This window comes from Trichosurus vulpecula, chromosome 1 (genome assembly GCF_011100635.1).
Source record: "Trichosurus vulpecula isolate mTriVul1 chromosome 1, mTriVul1.pri, whole genome shotgun sequence".
NCBI classification, from domain to species: Eukaryota; Metazoa; Chordata; class Mammalia; order Diprotodontia; family Phalangeridae; genus Trichosurus; species Trichosurus vulpecula.
Genome location: NC_050573.1, coordinates 54557201 through 54582573, shown reverse-complemented (window position 1 = coordinate 54582573; position 25373 = coordinate 54557201). Strand labels below are relative to the sequence as shown.

Below are 25373 nucleotides of genomic sequence, written 5' to 3'. Positions count from 1 at the left end.
TTACATGATTCGCAGCCCCCAAATTGAAGACTCTAAAGTCTTAAAAGGCCAAATTGGCATTGCTCCATCATTGCCAGTGACACAAAATTTGCCGCAGTCTTGCTTGTCCACTTCATAAATAGACACTTGGGTCTAGCACAGTGTGGTGATCCTCAGGCCTGGCTCTCCTGTCCAAGCCATGGAAGCGTCCCACAGAGATGTTGCACTGGATGCTCTGTTTTGGAATGTCTAACTTGGAGATGAAGGTCAAGGAGCCAAGATCATCACAATTAAACAGCATGGGGCAGCAGTCATGGCCAGCAACCACCACGCTATTCTCAGAGACAAATGACACACTCAGGAGTGGGAGAAACTCTGTTTTCGGCTGTGAAACCATCAGGTTTTTGGAGGCATCAGCAACTGATACGGTACAATCATGGCCGACCCAAGTCCAAGGTTCCCACTGACACAGAAACTATGGACCCAACCACCACTTCTGTTACCATCAAACTCTGACATCAGTTGACCAAAAGGCATCTTGGTACCCCATGGAGTACTGGCTGGCTTTTCATCAACTTCTTTAATGTAGGCAGAAAAATCTCTGCGTTTGAAGTCACAAGATCCAGCAGCCAGCAAAACATTGTTGGGGTGCCAGTCCAAGCTAAGGACAGTAGAACGAATTGGATTTTTTATGTGTTTGCTCACCTACCAGTCATTTTCAGACTCAAAGCAGCACACGGAAATCAGTCAAGCTCCCCTACCTGCAGCAAATTTATTCTCCAGGGGAGATCATTTCACAAAGGTTGCTGCACAGTTAATCCTCAGGATCACCAGAGTTGGTTTCCAGATGCCATCTTTCTGACTCCAGACATAGGCATTATGGTCTGCACCACAAGTTACAATTCGATCGCTCTTGGGAGCCCAGTTCAATACCTGTGGTGTGTCCATTGTGTTTCTTTAGTTCATGGGCTTTCACCCATTGGTTCCCATTCTTCTTGTAAATGTGGACTTCATGATTATTAGGGCAAAGGGCAATCTAAGTATAGTTTCTGTTCCAAGCATGGCAGGTAATTGGCTCTAGTTAAAATTGATGTTAGGACATTATTCTTAGTGTTTTCAAAGGGGAAAAAGCTGGGATGGGAAGGGTGTGGACAGGCCCCAGAGCAGGATTCGCGGACTCTGGTCACTCCACTTGAATAAGCTCTGATGGGTGGCAGGAAGAAACTACTTTTAAAAATTTATTTTAGTTTTCAACATTCATTTCCACAAGATTTTGAGTTGCAAATTTTCTCCTCATCTCTATTCTCTCCCACCCCCAGATGGCATGTATTCTAATTGCCCCTTTCCCCAGTCTGCCCTCCCTTCTATCACAACCCTCTCCCCATCCCCTTTCCCCTTACTTTCTTATAGGGCCAGATAGATTTCTATACCCCATTATCTTATTTCCCAGTTGCATGTAAAAACAATTTTTAAACATTTGTTTTTAGAACTTTGAGTTCCAAATTCTCTCCCTTCTTCTCTCCCCACCTACCTTCCTTGAGAAGGCAAGCAATTCAATATAGATTATATATGTATTGTTATGCAAAACACTTCCATAATAGTCATGTTGTGAAAGACTAACTATATTTCCCTCCATCCTATCCCATCACCCTTTACCCAGTTTTCTCCTTTGACCCTGTCCCTTTTCAAAAGTGTTTGCTTTTGACTACCCCTCCCCCAATCTGCCCTCCCTTCTATCATACACTCCCCTTCTTATCCCCTTCCTCCCTACTTTCCTGTACAGTAAGATACCCAACTGAGTGTGTATGTTATTCCCTCCTTAAGCCAACACCAATGAGAGTAAGGTTCACTCATTCCCTTTCACCTACCCACTCTTCCCCTCCATTATAATAGCTTTTTCTTGCTGCTTTTATGTGAGATAATTTACCCATTCTATCTCTCTCTTTCTCCTTCTCTCAATATACTCCTCTCTCACCCCTTAATTTTTTTTTTAGATATCATCCCTTCATATTCAACTCACTCTGTGCCCTCTGTCTATATATATATGAATATTCCCTTCAACTACCCTAATGCTGAGAAAGGTCTCATGAGTTACAAATATCAGAAGAAGCTATTTTTGTTATTACTATTATCATTTAAATTATTATTCCAGAAGTTGAGGCCACAGATGTGGAGCTTTGAAAATAAAACAAAAAAGATTTTTTTTCAGCATTCTAATTGGTTTTGCTAAGGTATTTTTCCTCTTCTTCCTCTTAAAAATAAAATCTTTGTTTGATAAAGGGTGGCTCCCTGGGAGCAAATCCAGGAAATATTTTTTAAAAATACAAATTTAAAAAAAGAAACTGAACGTTGTAAAATTATAATGACCAAACAGCCTCACAGGACAGAAGAGGAGGAGAAGATATCTCTCCTCTTTCTTTGTAAAAATGGAAGACAATAGGTGTGCAACACTGTAAGATTTTTTTATGTGTAGATTAGTTTTGCTGAACTGCTTTTCCCCCCTCTTTTTTGTTCTTTGTTAATAAATGACGGCTCTTTGGGAAGGGGAAAAGGGATGCATTAGGAAATGCAGGTGACACAAAAGCAACATATATCAATAAAATTTTTTTTAAAAAGTCTTCCCCCCTCCAAATACACAAAAGGAAACAAACAAAAATTACTGAAAGGGACACAGAATAACTTTTTTACTACCTTGTAAAATGCAACATACATTCATGAAATGTATTTTAAATTTAAAATGTGTAGTTAAATTTTGATCACATAAACTTTAAAAAGTTTTTTGCACAAACAAAAGCAATGCAGCTAAAAATAGAAGAAAAGCAAGAAACTGGGGAGGGGATCTTTGCAGCAAGTTTCTCTGATAAAGGTCTCATTTCTCAAATGTATAGGGAGCTGAACCAGATGAATAAGACTAAGCACTATTCCTCAATTGATAAATAATCAAGGGATATGAACAGGCAGTTTGCAGAGGAAGAAATCAAAGGTATCAATAGTCATATGAAAAAATCCTCTAAATCACTAATAATTAGAGAAATGTGAATTAAAAAAACTTGGAAGGCTACTTCACACCAATCAGATTTGCTAAAATGACAGAAAAGTAAAATGACATATGCTGGAAAGGATGTGAGAAAATAGGCACACCAATGCACTGTTGGTATAGTTGTGAATTGGTCTAACCATTCTAGAAAGTAATCTGGAACTTTGCCTAAAAAGTTATTTAATTTTGATCCATCTACTAGTTCTGTTTTCCAGAGAGATCAAAGAAAATGGGAAAGGATCCATATGTGCAAAAATATTTATAGCAGCATTGTGTGTGTGTGTGCATGTGCATGTGCGTGTGTGTGTGTGTGTGTGTGTGTGTGTGTGTGTGTGGTGGCAAATAGTTGGAAACTGAGGGGATACCCATTAATGGGGGAATGGAACCAGTTATGGTATATGAATGTGATAGAATACTATTGTGCTGTAAGAAACGATGTAAAGGATGATTTCAGAAAAATCTCAAAAGACATATATGAACTGATGGAAAGTGAAGTGAGCAAAACCAGGAGAACATTCTATACTTTAGCAGCAATATTGTAATAATAAGAAACTGTGAAAGACCTTAGTAACTCTGATAAATACAATGACCAACCACAATACCAAATGACTCATTATGAAACATTCTATCCACCTCCAGATAGAAAGCTGACAGATTTAGAGTACAAAATTAATCACATTTTTTCTGTAGCCTTTCTTTTTTCTTTCTTTCCTTCCTTCTTTCCTTTCTTCTTTCCTTCCTTCCTTCCTTCTTTCCTTCCTTCCTTCTTTCCTTCCTTCCTTCCTTTTCTTCCTTTCTTCCTTCCTTCCTTCCTCCCTCCCTCCCCCCTCTCTCATTCTTTCTTTCTTTTCCTTCCTTCTCTCCTTTTTCCTTCCTTTCTTCCTTTTTTTCTTTCACATGATTAATGTGGAAATTTATTTTGCATGACTTCATAATTGCAATGGGTTTTGTATTTCTTGCCTTCTCAATGGCTAGGTGTAGAGAAAATCTGGAAGTGAAAATAAAATAAAAGCAAATGAAAAATGTGTAGTTAAAATAAAAACATTTCTGGAATGTATTGTACAAAAAGTGTCTAATCATAAAATGTATGTTATCACTAACAATGACATTTGGCATGAGTGCATAGTCTTTTTTAAAAAATTTATTTACTTTTAGGTTTCAATGCTCACTTCCATAAGATTTTGAGGTCTAAATTTTCTTCCCCTTCCTTCCTTTCCCCTTCCCCAAGACAGCATGCAATCTGATATAGGCTCTACATATACATTCATATTAAACATTTTTTCACATTAATCATGTTGTAAAGAAGAATTAGAACCAATGGGAGGAACCATGAGAAAGAAAAAACAAACAAACAAACAAAAAAAGAGAAAGCAAATAGTCTGCTTCAATCTGCATTCAGACTCCATCGTTCTTTCTCTGGACGTGGACAGCATTTCTCATCATGAGTCTTTTGCAGTTGTCTTAGATCCTTGGATTGCTGAGGAGAGCTAAGTCTACCAAAGTTAGTTGTTGCACAATGTTGCTGTTACTGTATACAATGTTCTTATGGTTCTGCTCACTTCACTCAGCATCAGTTCATATAAGTCTTTCCAGGTTTTTCTGAAGTCTATCTGCTCATAATTTCTTATAGAACAATAGCATTTCATTACATTCATATACCACAACTTGCTCAACCATTCCCCAATTGATGGGCATCCCTCAATTTCCAATTCTTGGCCAACACAGAAAGAGCTGCTATAAATATTTTTGTACATGTGGGTCCTTTTCCCATTTTTATTATCTCTCTGGGGTACAGATCTTGAAGTGGTATTACTGGGTCAAAAGGGTATGCACAGTTTTATAGTCCTTTGGGCATAGTTCTAAATTGCTCTCCAAAATGGTTGGATCAGTTCACAACTCCACCAACAAGTGCATATTCTTTTAAAAAGAACTTTTGAAATGATAAAACCTAGATTCATGTCATCTCCTCCAGCAGATTGCCCCCTCTACTATCTCCAATCTCACTTATTTTCAATTTTTTTGTCTACTAGCTGCTTCCCTACTGTATGCAAGCACACCCACATCTCCCCAATCCTAAAAAACACCCTCATTTGATACTTTCTTCTCCGATAACCATATAGGCATAAACAGAGATATTGTGGGTTTGGTTCCTGATAATAAACCAAATATCACATCAAATGAATCACGCAAATGTTTTGATTTCCCAGTGCATATAAAAGTTATGCTTACCCTATGCAGCAATCTATTACGTATGCAATAACGTTATGTCTAAAAAATGTACATAATTTAAAAATATGTCATTGCTGAAAAAAAGTGCTAACCATCATCTGAGCATTCAGTGATGTCATAATCTTTTTGCTGGTGGAGGGTCTTGCCTCGATGTTGATGGCTGCTGCCTGGGGTGGTAGTTGCTGAAGGTTGAGGTGGCTGTGAGAATTTTTAAAAAAAGACAGTGATGAAGTTTGTCACATCAATTGACTCTTCCTTTCACTAAAGATTTCTCTGTAGCGGGTGAAGCTGTTTGATAGCATTTTACCCACAGTAGAACTTTCAAAATTGGAGTCAATCCTCTCAAACCCTGTTACTACTTTATCAACTAAGGTTACGTCATTTTCTTCAATATTGTTGTGTCTCGGGGAATAGGGAGGCCCTAAGATGGGGGAGAGACGGGGAGTCGCCAGTCAGTGGAACAATCAGAGCACATTTATCCCATTAAGTTTGACACCTTATATAGGCACGGTTTGTCGCTCCTCATAACAATACCAGTAACATCAAAGATCACTGGTTGCAGATCCCTATAACAGATACGATAATAATGAAAAAGTTTGAAACAGTGTGAGGACTATCAAAATGAGACACAATGTGAGCACATGCTGCTGGAAAAATGGTACCCATAGACTTGCTCAATGGAAGATTGCCACAAGCCCTTAATTTGTAAAAAAAAAAAAAAAAAAAACCAAACCAAACCAAAACCAAAAAACGCAATATCTGCAAAGTGTAAGGAAGCGAGGTCTGCCTGTAGTCCTTGTTAGCTAAACCCCTCAAGAAGCTTGTCTACAACGGGAGCCTCCTCTTCCTCTCTTTTCATTCCCCTCTAACTCTCTCCAGTCTGGCTTCCAAGCTCATCATTCAAATGAAACTCCTGTCTCCCATTACTGATGGTCTCTTGATTGTCAGATCTAAGGCCTTTTCCCCACCTCCTTCCTTCTTGATGTCTCTGTAGCCGTGGGTCCTGCCGATCACTCCTCCTTCATACTTTCATACTCTCTCCAGGGTTTCAGGACACACGCTCTCCTGGTTCTGCTCTTATCTCTCTGTCTTACATTTCTTAGTCTCTTTTTCTGGATCTTCACCAAGGTCGTGCCCAATAACCATGGGTGTCCCCCCAGGATTCTGTCTCTTCTATTCTCCATTTATACTACTTAGTGATCTCATCAGCTCCCAGGGATTTAATTACCATCTCCATGCTGATGGTTCTCAAGACTTTTTGTTGTTCACTTGTTTCAGTCCCATCCGACTCTTTGTGACCCCATTTGGGGTTTTCTTAGCAAAGACCCTGGAGTGGTTTACTATTTCCTTCTCCAGCTCATTTTGCAGATGAGGAAACTGAGGCAAACAGGGTTAAGTGACTTGCTCAGGGTCACACTGCTCATAAATGTCTGAGGGGAGATTTGAATTCAGGTCTTCCTGACTCTGGGGGCAGCTAGGTGGCACACTGGGCCTGGAATCAGGAATTTTTGTTGCTGTTCTGTCGTTTTAAGTAAGGTTTGACTCTTTGTGACACCATTTGGGGGTTCTGGGGTTCTCAGATAGACTTTTTGTTGTTGTTCAGTTGTTTCAGTTGTGTCTGACTCTTCATGAGTAGCAAAGCTACTGGAGTGGTTTGCCATTTCTTTCTCCAGCTCATTTGACAGAAGAGGAAACTGAGGCAAACAGGGTTAAGTGACTTGCCCAGGGTCACCCAGCCAGCAAGTGTCTGAGGCTAAATTTGAACTCAGTTCTTCCTGACTCCGGGCCCCAAGCTCTATCCACCGAGGGTCCTAGCTGCCCACATGTTGTTAAAAAACAAGTAAATAAAAAAAGCAAAAAGGACAAGGAGATAAAGACCAGATCTGTGATTTCACTGGTAAAGGGAATGCCCTCTGAGTCGAGTGCCAAGCACTGTGTTTGGCACTAAGGATATTTGTTATTTATCCTTCCTTCTTGAAGAAGACCGTGGTATCGGGAAGGTAGAGCCATGACATGCTAGCGAATTGGATTTAAGTGAGGCAGGGCTATGCGGAATCACCAGCCTCGCTTTTTCCTCGGGAGCCAGTGGCCAGATAGATCAGGATGACTGGAGATGGCCCCCACTGAGGATACAGAGAAAGGCTGAAGACAGTCTCTGCTCTCAAGGAGGTGGCAGTCTAATGCTAACAACTCTGTAAAACAAGATACATATATATAGGACAACTTGGAGAAAATCAGTAGAAGGAACCTCTCAGCACCTCACTGAGGGTGGGGTGAGTCAATCAATCAAATCCCTCCCACTTGAGGAAACTAACAAGATAATGACGGTTTTATAGGGCAGGATCAGATGTATCATCTAGTCATTCAGTCGATAAGCATTTATTAAGCACCCGCTGCAGGGTAAAGTTATGAAGGACTTTGACCACCAGAGATTTGGTGTTTGATCCTGGAAGTGATGAGCTATGAGAGTTCCTTGAGGGATAGGGTGGTGATTTGGTAGAGTCTGTGCTTTACAAAAATCACCGGCAGTTGAATTGAGGCTAGATGGGAGTGCAGAAAGACTTGTGGCCAGTAGACCCAACAGTAAACTATTGCAATAATTAAGGGGTGAGGAGATCAAGGCCAGAATGGGGGAATATTCGAGAGATGTTATGAAGGTGAGATGGACAGGCTTTGGCAACAGATTGGATATGGGGGAGAGGGAGGGGGGAGATAATGAGGCATTGAGGATGACACCCAGGTTGTGAGCCTGGGGGACTGGGAGGATGGGGATGTCCTCAACAGTCACAGGGAAGTTTAGAAGGGGGAGAGGGTTTGGGATCAAAGATAATGAATTCGGTTGGGGATATATTGAGTTTAAGAAGTCTATTGGACTTCAAGAAGCAGAGATGTCTGATAGGCATTTGGAGATGCAAGGTTAGGGATGGATAAATAAATTTGGGAGACAGTCAGGTAGGGCAGTGGATAGAGTGCTGAGGTCTGTGTCTATTCCATTTTCCCATCTGTGAAATGGGAATGATAATAACACCTTCCTCTCAGGACCAAATGAGATAATATTTGAAAAAATTGGCACACACACACACACACACACACACACATACACAAATAGACATGACTAAAATGAACAAAAATTCCTGACTCTGGGCTCACTGTGCCACCTAGCTGCTCCCAGGGTCAGGAAGACCTGAATTCAAATCCCACCTCAGACATTTACTAGCTTATGACCCTGGCCAAGTCACTTACCTTGTTCTATTCAGTTTTTTTCATCTATAAAGTGGGAATAATACCGTCTTCCTCTCAGGATCAAATGAGATAATATTTGAGAAATAACTGGCAAATCAATAAATAAAATTTAATTTTTCAAAAAAGAAAAACTGGCACCTATAGAATGTTTTTAAGATGTTTCCTTTCTTAATGGGTTTCCTTTGTTATGAGGGAATGTCCAGATGTTAGAAGAGTAATCAAGAAATGACTCATGTACAAAGATAATCAAAATGGAAAAGATACAAATAATCTTTCTAAAAGACATTTCACAAGACTCAACAGGGTTTGACATTGTGTGGACGCCGCCCTGCCCCCGCCCCCCCCACTCCCGCCAAGATAATAGAAGCTGTAAACTATAGCATGGTAACCTTGACTTCAATTCCGGGAATGTTCCAACAGTTTTTTTTATTACAAGAAACATTAGTGAACATCTAGAAACTGAAGCCTGGTTTCCAGGAAAGCAGCTATCTTAACCAGGAACGAGTCACGTTGAGTTAATTGGGTTCCCTTTTTGTCACAGGGTTACTGCTAGCTCAGGGGAACGAAGTCAATAGGAATTTATAATGATTTTGAAAAATTATTGGTAAATATATTTCTACATCACTTTTATTTCTAAATATGTCCTTGTTATTGTTGTTGAGTCGTTTTTCAGTCATGTCCAATTTTTTGTGACTCCGTTTGGGGTTTTCTGGGCAGAGATACTGGAGTGGTTGCCGTTTCCTTCTCCAGATAGTTTTATAGGTGAGGAAACTGAGGTAAGCAGGGTTAAATGACTTGCCCAGGGTCACACAGCTAGTAAATGTATACTGAAGTGGTTTTCCATTTCCTTCTCCAGCTAGTTTTACAGATGAGGAAACTGAGGTAAGCAAGGTTAAATGACTTGCCCAGGGTCACACAGCTAGTAAATGTATACTGAAGTGGTTTTCCATTTCCTTCTCCAGCTAGTTTTACAGAAGAGAAAACTGAGGAAGGCAGGGTTAAGTGACTTCCCCAGGGTCACCCAGCTAGTAAATGTATACTGAAGTGGTTTTCCATTTCCTTCTCCAGCTAGTTTTATAGAAGAGAAAACTGAGGCAGGCAGGGTTAAGTGACTTCCCCAGGGTCACCCAGCTCATAAGTGTCTGAGGTCAGATTTGAACTCAGGAAGATGAGTCAGCCTGACTCCAGGCCTGGCACTCTATCCACTGCACCTACCTGTGCAAGACGGAGAGATGTGACCAAATGATAGTATATTTAGGTGGGTTCAAGACTGGTTGAGGAGTTACACTCAAAAGTTAATAGTTCAGCTTCACCTGTATGGAAATATATTAAAAACCTCCTTCTTGGTTTTTCTAGAAATCTAAGAAATAATATTTCTCCAATTTACAATCCTTTCCAGACTTTTGCCTTTAGGAAAGGGGGGAGAACGAAAGCCCTGGCCTTCCTTTGAAATGGCATAATGACGGTAACTAAAGCTGACCTTTGTCTAATGAGCTCAATGCCACCTCAAGCCCTAACGTCATTGGTACCAGGTAATATCCACTGTCCCTTTCAAGGTTAAGATATTGCTCAAAGCTAGGAATGCACCAGTCCTTAAGGGTTATGGTTCAGAAAGGAACTGAGCAGTGACCATCCTGAAATACCAACTCAAGTCTGTATTTTAGCGTTTTTTTGGCCTCGTTGAGTATTCCTATGTTGCTTTATATTCTCTTAGGACAGAGAAGGCATGTAAGAGGGCAAGGGGGGAGGGGAACTGTGCCAGTTTGGACATCTCTTTCTTTCCGAGCTAGCTGCTTTGGTTATTGAATAATGGCAAATTCAAAAAAATTATTTCTAGCAAACGTGAGCCTAAATCACAGAGCATGGCGTTAGTCTTATTTTTTCTTTGACACTCAGGGCCTCTATATAAGTGACTTGCCAGGGTCATACAGCTAGTAACTGTATGCCAAAGTGGCTTTCCACTTCCTTCTCCAGCTAGTTTTACAGATGAGGAAACTGAGGCAAGCAGGGTTAAGTGACTTGCCCAGGGTCATCCAAGCTTCTTGCCCCAAAAGCTTTCCTACCAGCTCCTAGGTGGCACAGTAAGATATAGCTTTCAGCATAGAGTTGGGAAGATCAGAGTTCAAATCTGGCCCCAGATACTTACTAGCTGTGTGATCCAGGGTGAGTCACTTAACCCTATTTGCTTCAGTTTTCTATAGGATAAAAATAGCACCTACCTTCTGGGTTGTTGTGAGGATCGAATGAGATAATGTATAAATTTTTAAATTTATTATGTATTTATTTTGACATTCTTTTATTTTAAAATTTCAAGTTCTAAATTCTCTCCCTCTCTCCCACTCCTTCCCACACTCACCATGAAAGCAAGTGATATGATGTCAATTCTATATGTGAAATCATGCAAAATATATTTGCATATTAGCCATACTTTTAAAAAAAACAAGAAAAATCAGGTGAGAAAATTATATTTCAATTTGCAGAGTTCATCAGTGTTCTTTGGACATGGATAGCATTTTTTCATCATGAGCCCTTTGGAATTGTCTTGGATCGTTGTATCGATCAGAGTGGCCAAGTCTTTCACAATTGAACATCATTGCAACATTGCTGTTACTGTGTACAATCATCTCCTGGTTCTTCCCACTTCACTTTGCATCAGTCCATATAGGTCTTGCCATGCTTTTCTGACCACCACCCCCCTCCACCCTTTGTCATTTCCTATAGCACAGCAGTGCTCCATCACAATAGTAGGCCACAACTCGTTCAGCCATTCTTCCGTTGATGGACATCCCCTGGATCTGAGATAATATTTGTCAGGTGCTTAGCAGAGTGCCTGGCACATTGTAGGTGCTATATAAAAACACTATTATTATAATCCAAAGTCTTTAACTTGACATTTAAGGCTCTGGACAGTTCCATCAGGACCTATACTCACAGGAGAGGAACAGATCTGGGATCAAAGGAGCTGGGTTCAAATCCTAGCCAATGGGACTTTGGGTAAGTCACTAACTTCTCTAGGTCTCAGTTTCCGCATCTGTAAAATGAGGAGCCTCTGAGGTCCCTTTCAGCTCTAGATCTAGGTTCCGAAGACCTCATTTCCAATCTTATTTCATCCCATTTCCCTTCACAAACTACATTCTAGACAAGCTGGACCACTAGCTGTTCTCCAAAGCATAAACTCCACCTCCTGCCTCCCTGTCTTTGCATGGAATGCTCTCTCTCCTCACTTTGATGCTCAAAATCCTTGCTTTCTTTCTAAGGTCAAATCAAGTATCACCTCCTCCATGAAGCCTTCCCTGATTTCCCCAGCTGTGGTGGATCCTTCCTTGATATCCTTCTTTCCTTCCTTCCTTCCTTCCTTCCTTCCTTCCTTCCTTCCTTCCTTCCTTCCTTCCTTCCTTCCTTCCTTTCTTTTTTCCATTTTAAGATTTTTATTTTGGCTCTGTACTTTTTGCCAATATATAATTTCATTTTCCCCCAATTACAGGTTAAAACAATTTTAAACATTTTTACTTATTATGATATTTTCATATAAATATATTATGCTTATTTTTAAATAATTATGTATTTATTTTTATATAAAAATATAATAAATAAATATAAACTATTATAATAAAAGTTAACATTTTTTGAAAAGTTTTGAGTTCCAAATTCTATCCTTCCCTCCCTCCCTCCCCCCCCCCCACCCTGAAATGATGAGTAATCAGATATAGGTTATACATGTGCAATCATGTAAAACATTTCCATATTAGTCATTTTGTACAAGAAGACTCAATAAAAGAATGAATGAAAGAAGGAAAGTGAAAAGTAGCATGTTTCTGTGTGTATTCAGACAATGTCAATTCTTTCTCTGGGGGTGGAGAGTATGCTGCATCATGAGACCTTTGGGATTGTCTTGGATCATTGTATTGCTGAGAATAGCTAAGTCGTCCACAATTCGTCATTGTATAATATTGCTGTTACTGTGTATAACTCCTGTTTAGGTAGAGAAACGAGGCCTGGGAAACAGAGTGGGATAAAGTAGGATCAGGCAAGAGCCAATTGCTTCTTTTATGTCAAATTCCTTCTTGTTCTTCCTTTTTGAATTCTCACCTGTGGGATCTCTCTCAACCTCTTCAAAAGGAAAGAACATACAATCAGAATTCATCTCCACCTTGTTCTGTTCCGAGGGTTCTCCAGGGGTGGGGAACCTGCGGCCTCAAGGCCACATGTGGCCCTCTAGATCCTCAAGTGTGGCCCTTTGACCTAATCCAGACTTCACATAACAAATCCTTTTGGGGGTGTTTTGCTGTTTGTAGGACTCACGGGTTTACCTGCCTTTCCAAGGAAGCCGATCGATAATTGATGGTGGCCATGGTGCCACCTCAATTTTCCTTCCACTCTAGTTATTTGTGGACATGATGTCTCCAGGGAGACACCTAGATGTCATCTTGGACTTCTCACTCCCTCTTACCCCCCACCCCCACCCAATCAATGGCCAAGTCCTGTTATTTCTATTTTTTTTTGTCATCATTGTATACATTCCCTTCTCTTCTCTGACCTCACCACTGCCTAGTACATGTCCCCATCACCTCACACCTAGACTATTGCTATAGTCTGCTGGTTAGCCTCCCTGCCTGAAATCTCTTCCCACTCCAATCCATCATCATCATGATCCCCATCATCCTCTTCCTCATAGATAGCATTTTATCACACTTTAAGTTTTGCAAAGTGATTTACCAATATCTCATTTGATTCTTTTTTATGGATGCAAGAAATTCTTTTTGTTTTTTTCCAGTTAACAGTATTTTATTTTTTCTAATCACATGTAAAGATGGTTTTTAAAATTCGCTTTTGTAAGATTTTGAGTTCCAAATTTCTCCTCCCTCCCTCCCCTCCTCCTCCCCAAGACAGCATGCAATCTATCTGATATAGGTTATACATGTAAAACCATATTAAACATTTCACATTAGTCATGTTGTGAAAGAAGAACCAGAACACAAGAGAAAAACCAAGAGAAAGAAAAAACAAAAAAAGAAGAGAAAACAGTATGCTTCAATCTGCATTCAGGCTCCATAGTTCTTTCCCTGGATGTGGATAGCATTTCCATCGTGAGTCTTTTGGAATTGTCTTAGATCCTTGCATTGCTGAGAAGAGCCAAGTCTATCACAGTTGGTCATCACATAGTGTGGCTGTTACCGTGCACAATGTTCTCCTGGTTCTGCTCACTTCTCATTGGATTCTCACAATAGTTTTATGAGGTGGGTGTTATTATTAGCCACATTTTACAGGTGAAGAAACCGAGGCAGACAAAAGTTTAAGTGACTTGCCCAGGGTTATCTAGCAAGCATCTGAGGTCACATTTGAATTCAAGTCTTCCTAACCCCAGGTTCAGCCTTCAATTTATCCTCTACTCAGCTGTCAGATTGGTCTTCCTAAAGTGCCGATCTGACCATGTCATACACATGGAACCCACTCTGGAACCCCCGTACCGTGCCCCCCCAGCCTTTACTCCAGTGATTCTCTATGACTGCTAGGGCAAAATAGAAAATTCTCTGGTTTAGAAAGCTCATTACCCGCCCATTTCTACCCTCCCAGGCTTTTTATATCTTGCTTCCCTCCCCAATCTCTGTAGTCCAGTGACACTGCCCTCCTTGCTATTCCTGAGCCCAACACTCCATTCCCTCTGCCTGGAGCATCCTCCCCCTTCCTAGCTCCTCCACGTCCTATAGAAAGCTTTTCCCTCTTCTTTTGAGATAATTGGGGTTAAGTGACTTGCCCAAGGTCACACAGTTAGTAAGTGTCTGAGGCCCCATTTGCACTCAGTTCCTCTTGATTTCAGGGCTGGGGCTCTATCCACTTTGCCACCTAGCTGTCCCTCCCCCTTCTTAATCCTAGTTCCTTCTATCTGGGTCTACTCCCATTTTATTCTCCCATCCATAGCTAAAAACAAGAGCTTGCATATAGTTGTTCATACCTTGTCTCCCTTATTAGCTTATGAAGTCCTCAAGAGCAGGGATCGGCTTTTGTTCTTATTGTATCGTGGGTTTTTTTTGGGGGGGGGCCGTCGCTGACATGGTGGGTGCGGGCCACCTGTTCTTAAACTCAATCTAAAATTAGGTACCAGTTCTGCCGAACTGGTGCGAACCGGCTGAATCTCACCACTGCTTACAACAATCCTTGGAGGCAGGAGCTATTATGAGCCCATTTTAGACAATGACTTGTCCAGGGTCATGCAACTGTTGTTTGTCCTTCATTGTCAAAGAGGACTAATGATGTCAGGGAGGGGATGTCTTGACTTGTAAGTGGATTGGATATAAGTGAGGCAGAGCTGTGCAGAGTCACCAGCCTCACTCTCTCCTCCAGGGGCGTCTGAGTCCAGTGGCAAGACATAGATCGGGATGACTGGAGATGACCCCAGATACAGTGGGAGACAGCTAGTAAATGTCTGAAGCCTGATTTGAGCCCAGGCCCAGGACTCTGTTGACTGTGTCACCCAGCTGCTTCTGGAACATAAGCCCCTGGAGGGTAGGGACTAGCTTTCTTTTTGCTTATGTTTGTATCCCTATAGTATATATAGCAGAGGGCCAGGCAAACAGTAAGTGCTTAATAAATGCTTGTTGCAGGACTGCCGGAAGGGGAGTCTGACTTGTTTTGCTTGATACCAGGGGGCAGAACCAGGAACTGGTGGGTGAAAATTGCAAAAATAGATTTAGGCTTGTACTCATCAAAAATAAACAAACAAAAAAGACCCCAAACTTCTGAATGTTTAGAGCTACAAAAGAATGGACTGGACCACAGGCAGGTAGGGGGAGGGAGGTGTTCCTCATCTCTGGAGAGCTTCGGGCAGAGACTGGACGAGCATTCATTGGAACGTTCGGATATGGGCCAGCCTGGCCAGCCTCTGGGGCCTCTTCCATTTCTTGTCAAGGGTGGGCATCGTCTGTTCAGTTCAATTTCCTTTGCTCCGGTCTTGCCTTCCCTGTGGGCTTCTGGTCTCTCCTCCAGAATCTCCCTGCCTTATTCCCTTGTTCCCTTCTCTTGAGCCTCTCTAGCCTATAGCCTTGGCCCCTAAGGTGCCCCTGTTCTTCCTTCCCAGGCATTGAGTCCAATCAGATCTCCCAGAACTTCCCCCAGGGACTCCGCAGCTAAAGTGGGGTGGGGGGGTGAGGAGGGGGAAGCCTGGGGAGAGCTATAAGAGTTCTCGTTTGAGGAGGGATCCACCATCACCCTGTTCTGACCCTGTGCCCAGGCCATGTCCCACCTGCTGCCCCTGCTCCTGCTCCTGCTCCTCCCCACCCAGGGATGCTCCAGGGAGGAACCCCAGAAACTCTGTGCCCACAACTTCATCCGGGCCCTGGTCAGGGTCTGTGGCGGCCCCCGTTGGGCCCTCCCTGAAGGAAAACAAGCCACTGGTGGTGACCGTAAGTCCTTAGGACAGGGGGAGGGTGGGAAACTGAACTTCCTTTTACTCTGCCCGTTCTCCTGCAAGGCCCCAGTTTTTCTTAGCTCACGTGTCTGGGTGTGTGCGTCTAAGTCGATTGATGAGTGTGTCTCCTGTCTACACACATACCTGTTTCCACCTGTGTCTGTTTCTCAATCTGTATATACGCAGTTCCTTAGTAGGTCCCCTGAAACTGAGGACAGGAGGTGAGTACGGTGGGGTAATGGAAAGACTCCCATGATCTGGGTTCACCTCCCAATCTGCTCCTCATGGGACCATAGATTTAGAATGGGAAGGGACCATCTAGTTCATGGCTTCTTAACCCTTTTTGTGTCCCAGGCGCCTGACAGTCTGTCAAAGCCTAGGGACCCCTTCTCAGAATCATGGTTAAACGTTAATGGAAGGTAATGGCAAATTTCAGTTACAGGTTAGTGAAAATAAAAATGCAATTTTTCCCCATCCAAGTTCACTAACTCTCCTGGAACCTAGCTGGGTTTATGAACCCCAAATTAAGAATGCTTGATCCAGTCCAACGCCTTTGTTTTAATGATGAGGGAAATGCCAAAGTGAATCGATTTGCCCAAGATTACACAGGCTGCGGCAGGTCTGAGATTCAAACCGAGGTCTTTGGACCCCAAATCCAGTGCTCCTTCCAGGAAACCAAGCAAGGAGGGTCTCCCTGTTATCCCTGACCCTGGTGTTATGCCTTCAAATCCCAACACTGTCTGTTACAGCTGCCCCTGGCAAAGAGTAGCGTGTGTGCGCACGCGCTTGGAGGAGTGGGGGAAGGGAAGGGAGCCTTGCCTCCACCCCAGGGTTACTAACGGTGACCAGCAGGAAGGGGAGGGAGGGGAGCCTGATAATCACTGACTTGGGACTTTGAAGGACTGATTATCTCTTTTGAAGCTCATAGTTTCTCAGTGAATGTTTTATTAGCCCCTTAGAACAGAACCAGGATGGTAGATAGCAGCTGGGTGGAGAGTCAGGAAGATCAGAGTCCACATGTGACCTCAGACACTCAATAGCTTTGTGACCCAGGGCAAGTCAGTTACCCTCTTTCTGCCTCAGTTTTCCTCGTCTGTAACATGGGGATAACAGTAACACTTGCCTCCCTGGGTTGCTGAGAGGATCAAATGAGATATTTGTCATGCGCTTTATAAACCTTAAAGGGTTAAATCAATGCTGACTATTACATTATTGATAATAATTATCCGTATGGATAACATACTTAGCAATAATTAAATTGAGAAAATAAATGATAATAATATTGTAATTGGTAATAACAGATAATAGAACGATTTGAGGTCATCTATTCATTTTACAGAGGGAACTGAGACCCCAAAAGGTGACTGACTTGCTCAGGCTCACACAGGTAGTGTCAAGGGCAGGATTTGAATCCAGAACCAGTGTTCTTTCCTACGTATCCCACTGTACTGTGTTACATACTGAATTTCAGGGAGGTTAAGCAATTTGCAGTAGGCATCCGAGGTTTTCATGTGCTTCTGTGTCCACATTGATGAGCCAGAGTTGAGGGGGCGGTGTACTGCAGGGGGGACTGGGGGAATGTGCAGCCTACACATTTTGTTGACCTTCCGGGGTGTGGTCTTGTCTGGTGCCCTCTTCCCACCCCTCCCTCAGGAGAAATACTTCAGTGGCTGCAGGACAGACCTTTCCAGGGAATGGCACCAGATGCCAACATGGACGAGGACTCAGATGGGGGACTGATGCTGAAGCCCAGCCTGCTTGCAGATGCGGGGGGACTGGAGCCCCACTCCAGCATCCACAGGGCCCAACGCCAGCGAAGAGCCCCCAGCCCAGCCAAACACTGTTGTAACAACGGCTGCACCAAACGAGATCTGCTGACTTTCTGCCCCTATTAGTTTCCCTGGAAAGAGAAACTGAGGCCCAGAGAGGTCCACTGACTTCTCCAAGTACTCCCAAGAAGACCAAGGGAACAGAGAGCCTGGGGTCTAGGCCGGGCTGTGTGGTGCCTCAGCCCCCCAGGGTTTGGGTTCAAGCCTGTGACCTCCAGTGGTCCCTGGGTCTCTCTGGAGCAATCAGAGGCCCAACTAGAAAGAGCCTGTAGTTTCTGGGGGAGGGAAAGAAAACCAGGCAAGGCCATTACCTCTGCTGACCCTGAGCTCCAATGCTGTAACTTCAAATGTCCTCACTTTGTCCTCTGTATTTGTCCCCAGGGGAAAAATAACCCTAAGAAACTGGCAAAGGGTAATGCTTGTGTGTGGTGTGTTGGGTCAAGGGCTGGATACCTTGGCTGGAGTCGCTCCCAGTGGGAGGCAGTGGGCGGCTGTTAGCCTCCAGAGTCCAAGGAGAAGAAGAATCTTTAAAATGGTTTTCTTCTCATCACCCCAGGTGGAGATTGCGGGAAAAGTCAATCCCTGCAACTTGCAGATAAGCAGTAACATCGGGATCATAAAAGACCATCTGGTCCAAGGTGCTTGTTTTACAGCTGGGGTAGGTGTGTCTCGGGAAAGAAGGGGGAACTCAAAATCAGGAGCTAGTCTCTAAAGCGCCAGTCTGCTGACTCCAAATTGGGTTTTCCCCTATATTCAGCTGCCTTTGTGGACTTCATGTACATGACGAAGGACTCCGTGGCCCAGAAATCCATCGCCTACCAGCTCTTGGGTGGCACAATAGAGAGAGCTATAGGGCCCATCAGGAAGACCCGAGTTATTAGCTGTGTGACCCTGGCCAAGTCACGTTTTAGTGGCTGCCTCAGTTTCCTCATCTGTAAATTGGGGATAATAACAGCACCTACCGCCCAGGGTTGTTGTGAGGATCAGATGGGATATTTGTGAAGCTCTTAGTGCTAGTGCCTGGCACACAGTAGGTGCTTAATAAATGTTGGTTTCCTTCTTGTCTGCCTGCCTTCTCCACATTGCCACACTCCCTCCCTCTCCAGTATCAACTCCCAGTTCCACCTAGAGTGAGGAAGGGGCAGAGACCAGGCGCAGAAAGGTGGGAAGAGAAACCCAGAAACCCGGAGGGGCAGGAAAGCTGGGAGTCCAGCTACTAAGCCAACCTGGTATATCTTCGATAGCCTCGGAGGCTCTTTGGAAATGGGGCCGGGGGGCACACTCAGAGACACAGGCGCAGGGCTTTCAACAATTTTTTTATTGGGGAAGGCATGGAGTAAACCAGGCCCTGACATTGTTCCACACCCTCCCAGCATCCAAGTCCCAAGAAGCTAGAGGGATTCAGTGGAAAGTGCCCTGGGCTCGAATTTAAGTCCTGGGGTTTATTGTTCAGTCATGTCTGACTCTCTGTGATCCCATGTGGGGTTTTCTTGGCAAAGACACTGGAGCAGTTTGCCATTTCCTTCTCCAGCTCATCTTACAGATGAGGAAACTGAGGCAAACGGGTTAAGTGACTTGCCCAGGGTCCTGCGGCTAGTTAAGTATCTGAGATCAGATTTGAACTCAGGTCCTCCTGAGGGCAGGTGCTGTATCCACTGGGCCACCTAGGGCCACTGCTTCCTCAATCTGGCCCCGATTTATCGCCTCTAAAATGAGGAGGTTGTAATAGATCGTAAACTCCTTGACAAGAGCAGGTGCTATCTTTAGACTCTTTATATCCCCCATGCTTGCACGGTGCCTGGTGAAAGGCAGGAGCTTGTAAATGCCTGAATAGATGGGCATCTGAGGTCGCCCCCGCCTCTGACAGTTGGAACCGCCAAATCCCTCCAGGAAATTCTTGAAACTTCCCGGTACTCTCTAGCTCCAACCTCGGATGCTTCCTGCCAGGACAATGAGGAAGTCGGTGCTCTGGCTTTACCGTGGAGAGATCACTGATTCAGAGCTGGAGGGGACCCAGGACCATCTACTCAGATCTCCCTCATTTCACAAATGAGGGGAATTTCAAACCCCGGGGAAGTTAAGCCATTTGTGCAACCTCAAGCAATAATAAGCCTCAGCAGCAGGATTTTAACCCAGGTCCCCCAATTCCGGAGGGTATGGCTTTACCACGGTCCTGTGCTGCCTCCTACACATTAGGCCACACTGTGTGGCTACAGGTCCCGTGACCTTGGCTTCCCTTGACCTCAGGTGAGTAGCTTACCATCAGAGACTGTGTGCTTCCTCGGGAATGAGAACTCTTGGTTAGAAAGGGGCTCCTCCTCCCTTCTTTGGGGCAGGCTAGGGCTCTGCATGATGCCCCAAGGAAGAGCCAGGGAACACGATGGACCCGCAGGGAAACCCGGAGGATCAAAGGGTTAAAGGCCTAGAAAAGCCTCAATACCACGTCTAGTCCAAACTCACCCGTTTTGCCGATAGGAAAACAAGCTTTGAGAAGGGAGAGACTGCCTCATCATGGCAGAGTGGAAGGAATACTGGGCTGTGAGTGACATGTCTTGGGTTTGCTCTAGGCCCTGCTAATTTACTACCTTGTGTGAGTTCAGCCTGTTTATTTGCTACCTGGAGCACCAGGTCTGGAGTCAGGAAGATCTGAGTTCAAATTTGACCTCAGACCCTTACTAGCTGTGTGACCCTGGGCAAGTCACTCGATCTCGGTCTCCCATCTGTAAAATGGGGACAACCATAGCACCCACCTCCCAGGGTCGTTGTGAAGGATAACATGAGATAATGTTTTAAAGGAGCCTGACGTATGAGAGACACTCAAGAAATGCTTGGTCTTTCCTTCATTTGACCTCCCGTGACCCGAGTTTTCTCAGGAAGGGGCTGGACTGGGCAGCTTCTGAGGTCTTTCCCACCTTTAGACCCATGATCCTGAGTCCCTGGGTCAATGGCTTCATCGGACATAAAACGAAGGAGCTGGAACAGAAAACCTTAAAGTCCCTGTTTGCCCTAAAATTCTAATCCTGACCTTAGGCTGGTCATCGTCTGACGGGTCCAAGGTCAGATCAAGCAGTCGCTGATAAAAACAAGCCTCACCGTCAGGTCTTCTCATTCCAAATTTGCTGTTACAGTGTACCCCACATTTAGGGCCAGCAGCTAATCCATCTTGACTTAAATACCCCAAGGCCCAAGTCAGAGGATCTCCTCCCAATCTGGCCCTTTCCAAGAAACTTTCCAAATTTCTTACACTTTACCCCTCTCCACTTACTCTATGGTCTTTCTTGAAAATGATCCTCTATCTCCTGTCTCCATGCATTTGCCCTGGCTGTGCCCCATGCCTGGAATGCCATCCCTCCTCACTTCTGCCTCTTAGTTCACCTGGCTTCTTTTAAGACTTTGCTCAAAACCTACCTTAGACAAGTGGCCTTTCTCAGTGTCCCCTGCCCACCCAACTCAGCTGCTAGTGCTTCCCCTTCTCATGTTCCCTTCCAGCCAGTCTGTATCTCTTGTGTGCACCCAGGGATTTCTGTCATATTCCCTATTAGACTGTGAGCTACTTGAGGGCAGGGATGGGTTTTTTCTTTCTTTGTATCCCCAACACAGCACCATGTTTAGCATTTAGTAAGTGATTAATAAATATTAATTGACCTGAAAGAGGTCGAGGGGGGGACGGAGGAGGGGGGAACGGGGGGGGGTTGGGGATTAGGGAGGGGGTGGGAAGAGCACATTCCAAGGACGGAGTCAAAATTCCTGAGGGATGCCTTGTATCCATCTCCACTCTGGACCCCTGAGCAGATCCCACAGGAAAAACATCCCCCACCCCAAATTATGAGGGAAGACAACATAGGCCCTGCAGAGCTTGCTCTATTAGTTCCCACGGTTTCCCCAGCCCCTTAGCTTTCAGAGGTAAGGCAGGGGACTGACCATGGAGACCACTCCTGATCTCGCCTGCTAGAGAGAGTCAGGGAGAAGCTACACGCAGCTTTGTTGGGGAGCCGGAGGGTACAGTGGCTAGAGCGTTGGACCTGGAGTCAGGAAGACCCGAGTTCAAACATGACCTCAGATACTTACCAGCTGTGTGATCCTAGGCAAGTCACTTAACTCTGACTCATTTTCCTCAACTATAAAATGGGGTGATAATAACAGCATTTACTTCCCAGCATTGTTGTGAAGATCAAGCGAGATAATTTCTGTAACTGGCTTGGTACAATGCCCGGCACGCAGGAGATAAATGCTTGTTTCCCTCCTTCCTTCCTTCCTTCCTGTTAGGGGGCAGAGCATGGAGAAAACCCACTTCCCTCCTTCCAGCAGACAATCTTAGCCTCTACTGCTCTCCCTCAAACTGTGACCCCGCACCCTGCTCCCAGCTCTCATCTCAGCTCATCGTCACAAGGCAGAGCAGAGACTCTTCTGCCCAGTTGGCTGGTTGAGAAAACGAGGTAGGGTATAGGGAAAGGACTCACCCAGGGTCATTCTAGTTAAGGGTACCAACCACAGAGACTCACTGTTCCCTCTCTCCCCCCAGTGAAAACCCACCTTTCTATAGCTTACAAAACGTGTTCCCCACAACAGCCCTGTGAGGTAGGTAGCATTCGGTGCTCTTCCCGGGTTTACAAAGGAAAAAGCGGAGGTTCCGATCAGGCTAAGGTCGCAAAGTTGACTTTGAAGTTATCTGTCCTGGCTTTTGTTCTGAGTATCACGTGCTGCGTCAGTCTCTTCAGGGGGCTCTCACCCAGTGTGACCCCCGGGTCCTCCGGACCAGCCCTCAGTTCCTTGGGGTGTATAATACTGACTTGCTACATTCCAGACCTGGATTCTTGAGGGCATCCCACATTAGTAGCATCTCGTAGGGCAAGAAACGATGGACCAGAAGCAGGTCCTGGTAGAAGCAGGGGTCAAAGGACCCTATGCGGGGTGACGGTGAACGGACACCAACCACCTTAATCCCCATATGCCTGGCTGGTGCCAGCCCTTCACGCTTCAGGCACATGCCCAGATAAACATCGTCAATCGGGAAGAGGGGTATCATGTGGGAAGCACGCCGGATGGCTCGAATCGTGAATCGAGACATCAGGATCCCCCCACCTCCACAATAGGGGGGGTACTTTTCTTCCTTTGTCACCAACTCTGACACAAAGTACTTGCTCCATGGCAAGCGGATGGGTCCCACATTACTGATGACGTGGCCTACAAACAGGTGCTTGTCTGCTTTGTTACCCTGTAGATACGTCACCATGTTGTCTGTGTGGGAGAAGATATCATCATCACCATTGAAGACGAAGGGAGCATCGGGGCACTGGGCAGCCTGCCACTCCAGAAACAGCACCTGCCATAGGAAGGAGAGTAAGAGGTAGAATGCTGAGCATTTCTGTGGGCACAGCACTCACTTAGTTATAGTCTTAGAGGCTCTCCATGGTCTATCCCTAACCTTGTTGGTTCCTAATATCAGCCTTCTGAGTGAGGCAGGGGAAGGATTTTCTCTCCATTTTACCAGGAGGGAAACTGAGGTCTGGAGAGGACTAACAGAATCCTATCTAGGAATCTGAGTATTTCGAAGCTCAGAGGGACCTTTCAGATCATCTAGTCTAGTATTTCCCAAACTTATTTGGTATTAGAACATCTTGGTGCTTGAAATAGCCTGATGGAACCATCCACGCTAACCTAGAGAATGAGAGTCTAGGAGCTTGATCCCTCTAATAAAGTTGGGGACTCATGCTGGAGAAATACAGAAATTAAACTGAGCTTGATACAGAAAACTGTAATAAGTATTTTTGAGTCATTTTCTCATCTATAGCATGGTATAATAGACATTGGATCTGGAGGTAGAAAACCTGGGCTCAGATCCTTTCACACATGCTGACTAGCTAGGGTAAGTCACTTAATTTCTCAGGGCCTCAGTTTTCTAGTCTATAAAATGGGAATAAAAATCCTCACCTGAGGTTTAAAGTGTTGTAGAATTATGAGTTACTATTACTAAATGGTCTCTAATTGAACGTAGAATGTCAGAGATGGGAGGATAATAGATCAAGCCCCTGTTACTTGCCAGGTGCTGTGCTTGGCATTGGGGACAAAAGACAGAGGTAAGAGTCCCTACCCTAAAGGACCTTACATTCCAATGGGGAGGGGGAGGAAGATAAGGATGTTCACAGCTAAGTAAATATAGGATAAATGAAAAATAAATACAAAGTGATAGGGCAGGGGAGGGAGGAGACCTCTTGAAGAAGGTGGTACTTGAAATGAAATTTGATTGTCCTGAGGTCCCTCCCAACTGATGTCCTGCACCTGCAACTCTGGTATCTTACATCCTAAGATCCTTCAAGCTCTAACACCTGGGCTCAAGGGTCCCTGTTGGCTTTGACACCCTATGACCTTATGATTCTGTGAATTTGCTGTTTGACATTTTAGAAAGGTCTCTCTAGCATCAAGACTCACCCAGCCCCTAGTCACTAGGGCTCAGTGACCAGCTAATGTGAGAAACGAAACACTGCTCTGGTTCACTACTCTCATTTGAGAGGGGATATCAATGACCAGAGGGACCGTGACTTGCCCAAGGTCACACAGCAAATTGGAGACAAGCAGATTCAGGACTGAAGCCCAGGGTTCTCCCCCTCCTTCACCACACTGTCAAGAGGAAGAGATTGCTGCTAACAATAGAGAAAACTGATACTAATTGGGGATGTTGGGGAGGAGATGGAGAGAGAGAGACCTCGGGCCACAGGATGGTCCAGGTGGTAGAGTCTGAGATTGGAAAGGAGTGAGGTACCTGTCATCTCCCACCCCTGGGTCTGTCACTTACCTGCTTCAGGGTCAGATTGAAGAAAGTGTCATGGAAATCCCACTGGAGAATATCACCATGGGCCTGGGCCTCCATGGCCAGGAGCCGGTTCACTTTTCGAGCTTCCAGGACATTAGGTTCAGTGCCTACCAAGAAGAGCCGGCGGATGGCTAATCCTTTGACCTCTCGCTCCTGCCCCCATGTCCGACGAATGAGATCCCGCCTCTCATAGTTCTTAGGCGATGACTTGATGGCCAGGAAGAGGAAGACATGGCCCAAGCCCCCAGGGGACGCTGTACACTTATTTGGTGGGGCATTCTGAAGAATTGGGAAATCCCGGCAATGTTTGTAAAGGAGGAAGTTCTGGATGTGACTGGGCTGGGCTGAGAAGCCAGCCATGTTGGCTACAGAGGCATTGGCAAAGCAGGGTACCAGAGGACGTTCAGACGGGGCTGAGGGTTGGAGCTCTAGGACACTTTGCTGTTGTTGGGGCTCTGGAACCATTTGGTACAGGAGCTCAGAGGTCCCCAAGTCTTGCCAATGGGTCCCATAGGAGAGTTCCAAGGAATGGTCATGGAAGAGGAGAAGTAAGACCCCAACAGCTAAGGCCAGGAGGATCAATGCCTGCGTGCATCTTTTCTTCGGCCGTCGCATTGTTTCCTGGGATACAAGAGAGAAGGAGGGCAGGCCCAGTAAGAGAAAACCTTGGGCTTGGGGGAGGAATGTGTGCCCTGAACTTATATGTGGCCTTGGGCAAGTCACTTCTCTCCAGGCCTTGGTTTCTGCATCTGTAAAATGAAGAGGCAGAATAAATGATCTGTTCATTTCAAATTCAACATCCTGCATCTCAACTCTGACATTTTGGGTTCTAAAGGCCCT

The 25373-nt window shown here is 44.7% G+C and overlaps 2 protein-coding genes and 1 pseudogene across 2 annotated transcripts; 1 reads left to right on the top strand and 2 right to left on the bottom strand.

Annotated features, from left to right (window-relative positions):
• LOC118830975 lies at positions 1–1081 on the bottom strand (annotated as a pseudogene).
• A 14605-nt stretch (positions 1082–15686) lies between these two features.
• INSL3 (insulin like 3) lies at positions 15687–18136 on the top strand. Its single transcript, XM_036751821.1, has 2 exons — positions 15687–15888; positions 17547–18136. The coding sequence occupies exons 1-2, from the start codon at positions 15720–15722 to the stop codon at positions 17786–17788; spliced, it is 411 nt and encodes a 136-aa protein (XP_036607716.1). The 5' UTR covers positions 15687–15719; the 3' UTR covers positions 17789–18136.
• A 4160-nt stretch (positions 18137–22296) lies between these two features.
• Positions 22297–25154, bottom strand: B3GNT3 (UDP-GlcNAc:betaGal beta-1,3-N-acetylglucosaminyltransferase 3). The gene is made up of 2 exons (XM_036741618.1): positions 24516–25154; positions 22297–23045 (listed from the first exon to the last, which is right to left on the bottom strand). Exons 1-2 carry the CDS (start codon positions 25146–25148, stop codon positions 22485–22487), a joined length of 1194 nt encoding a protein of 397 aa, XP_036597513.1. The 5' UTR covers positions 25149–25154; the 3' UTR covers positions 22297–22484.
• Positions 25155–25373: the final 219 nt, after the last annotated feature.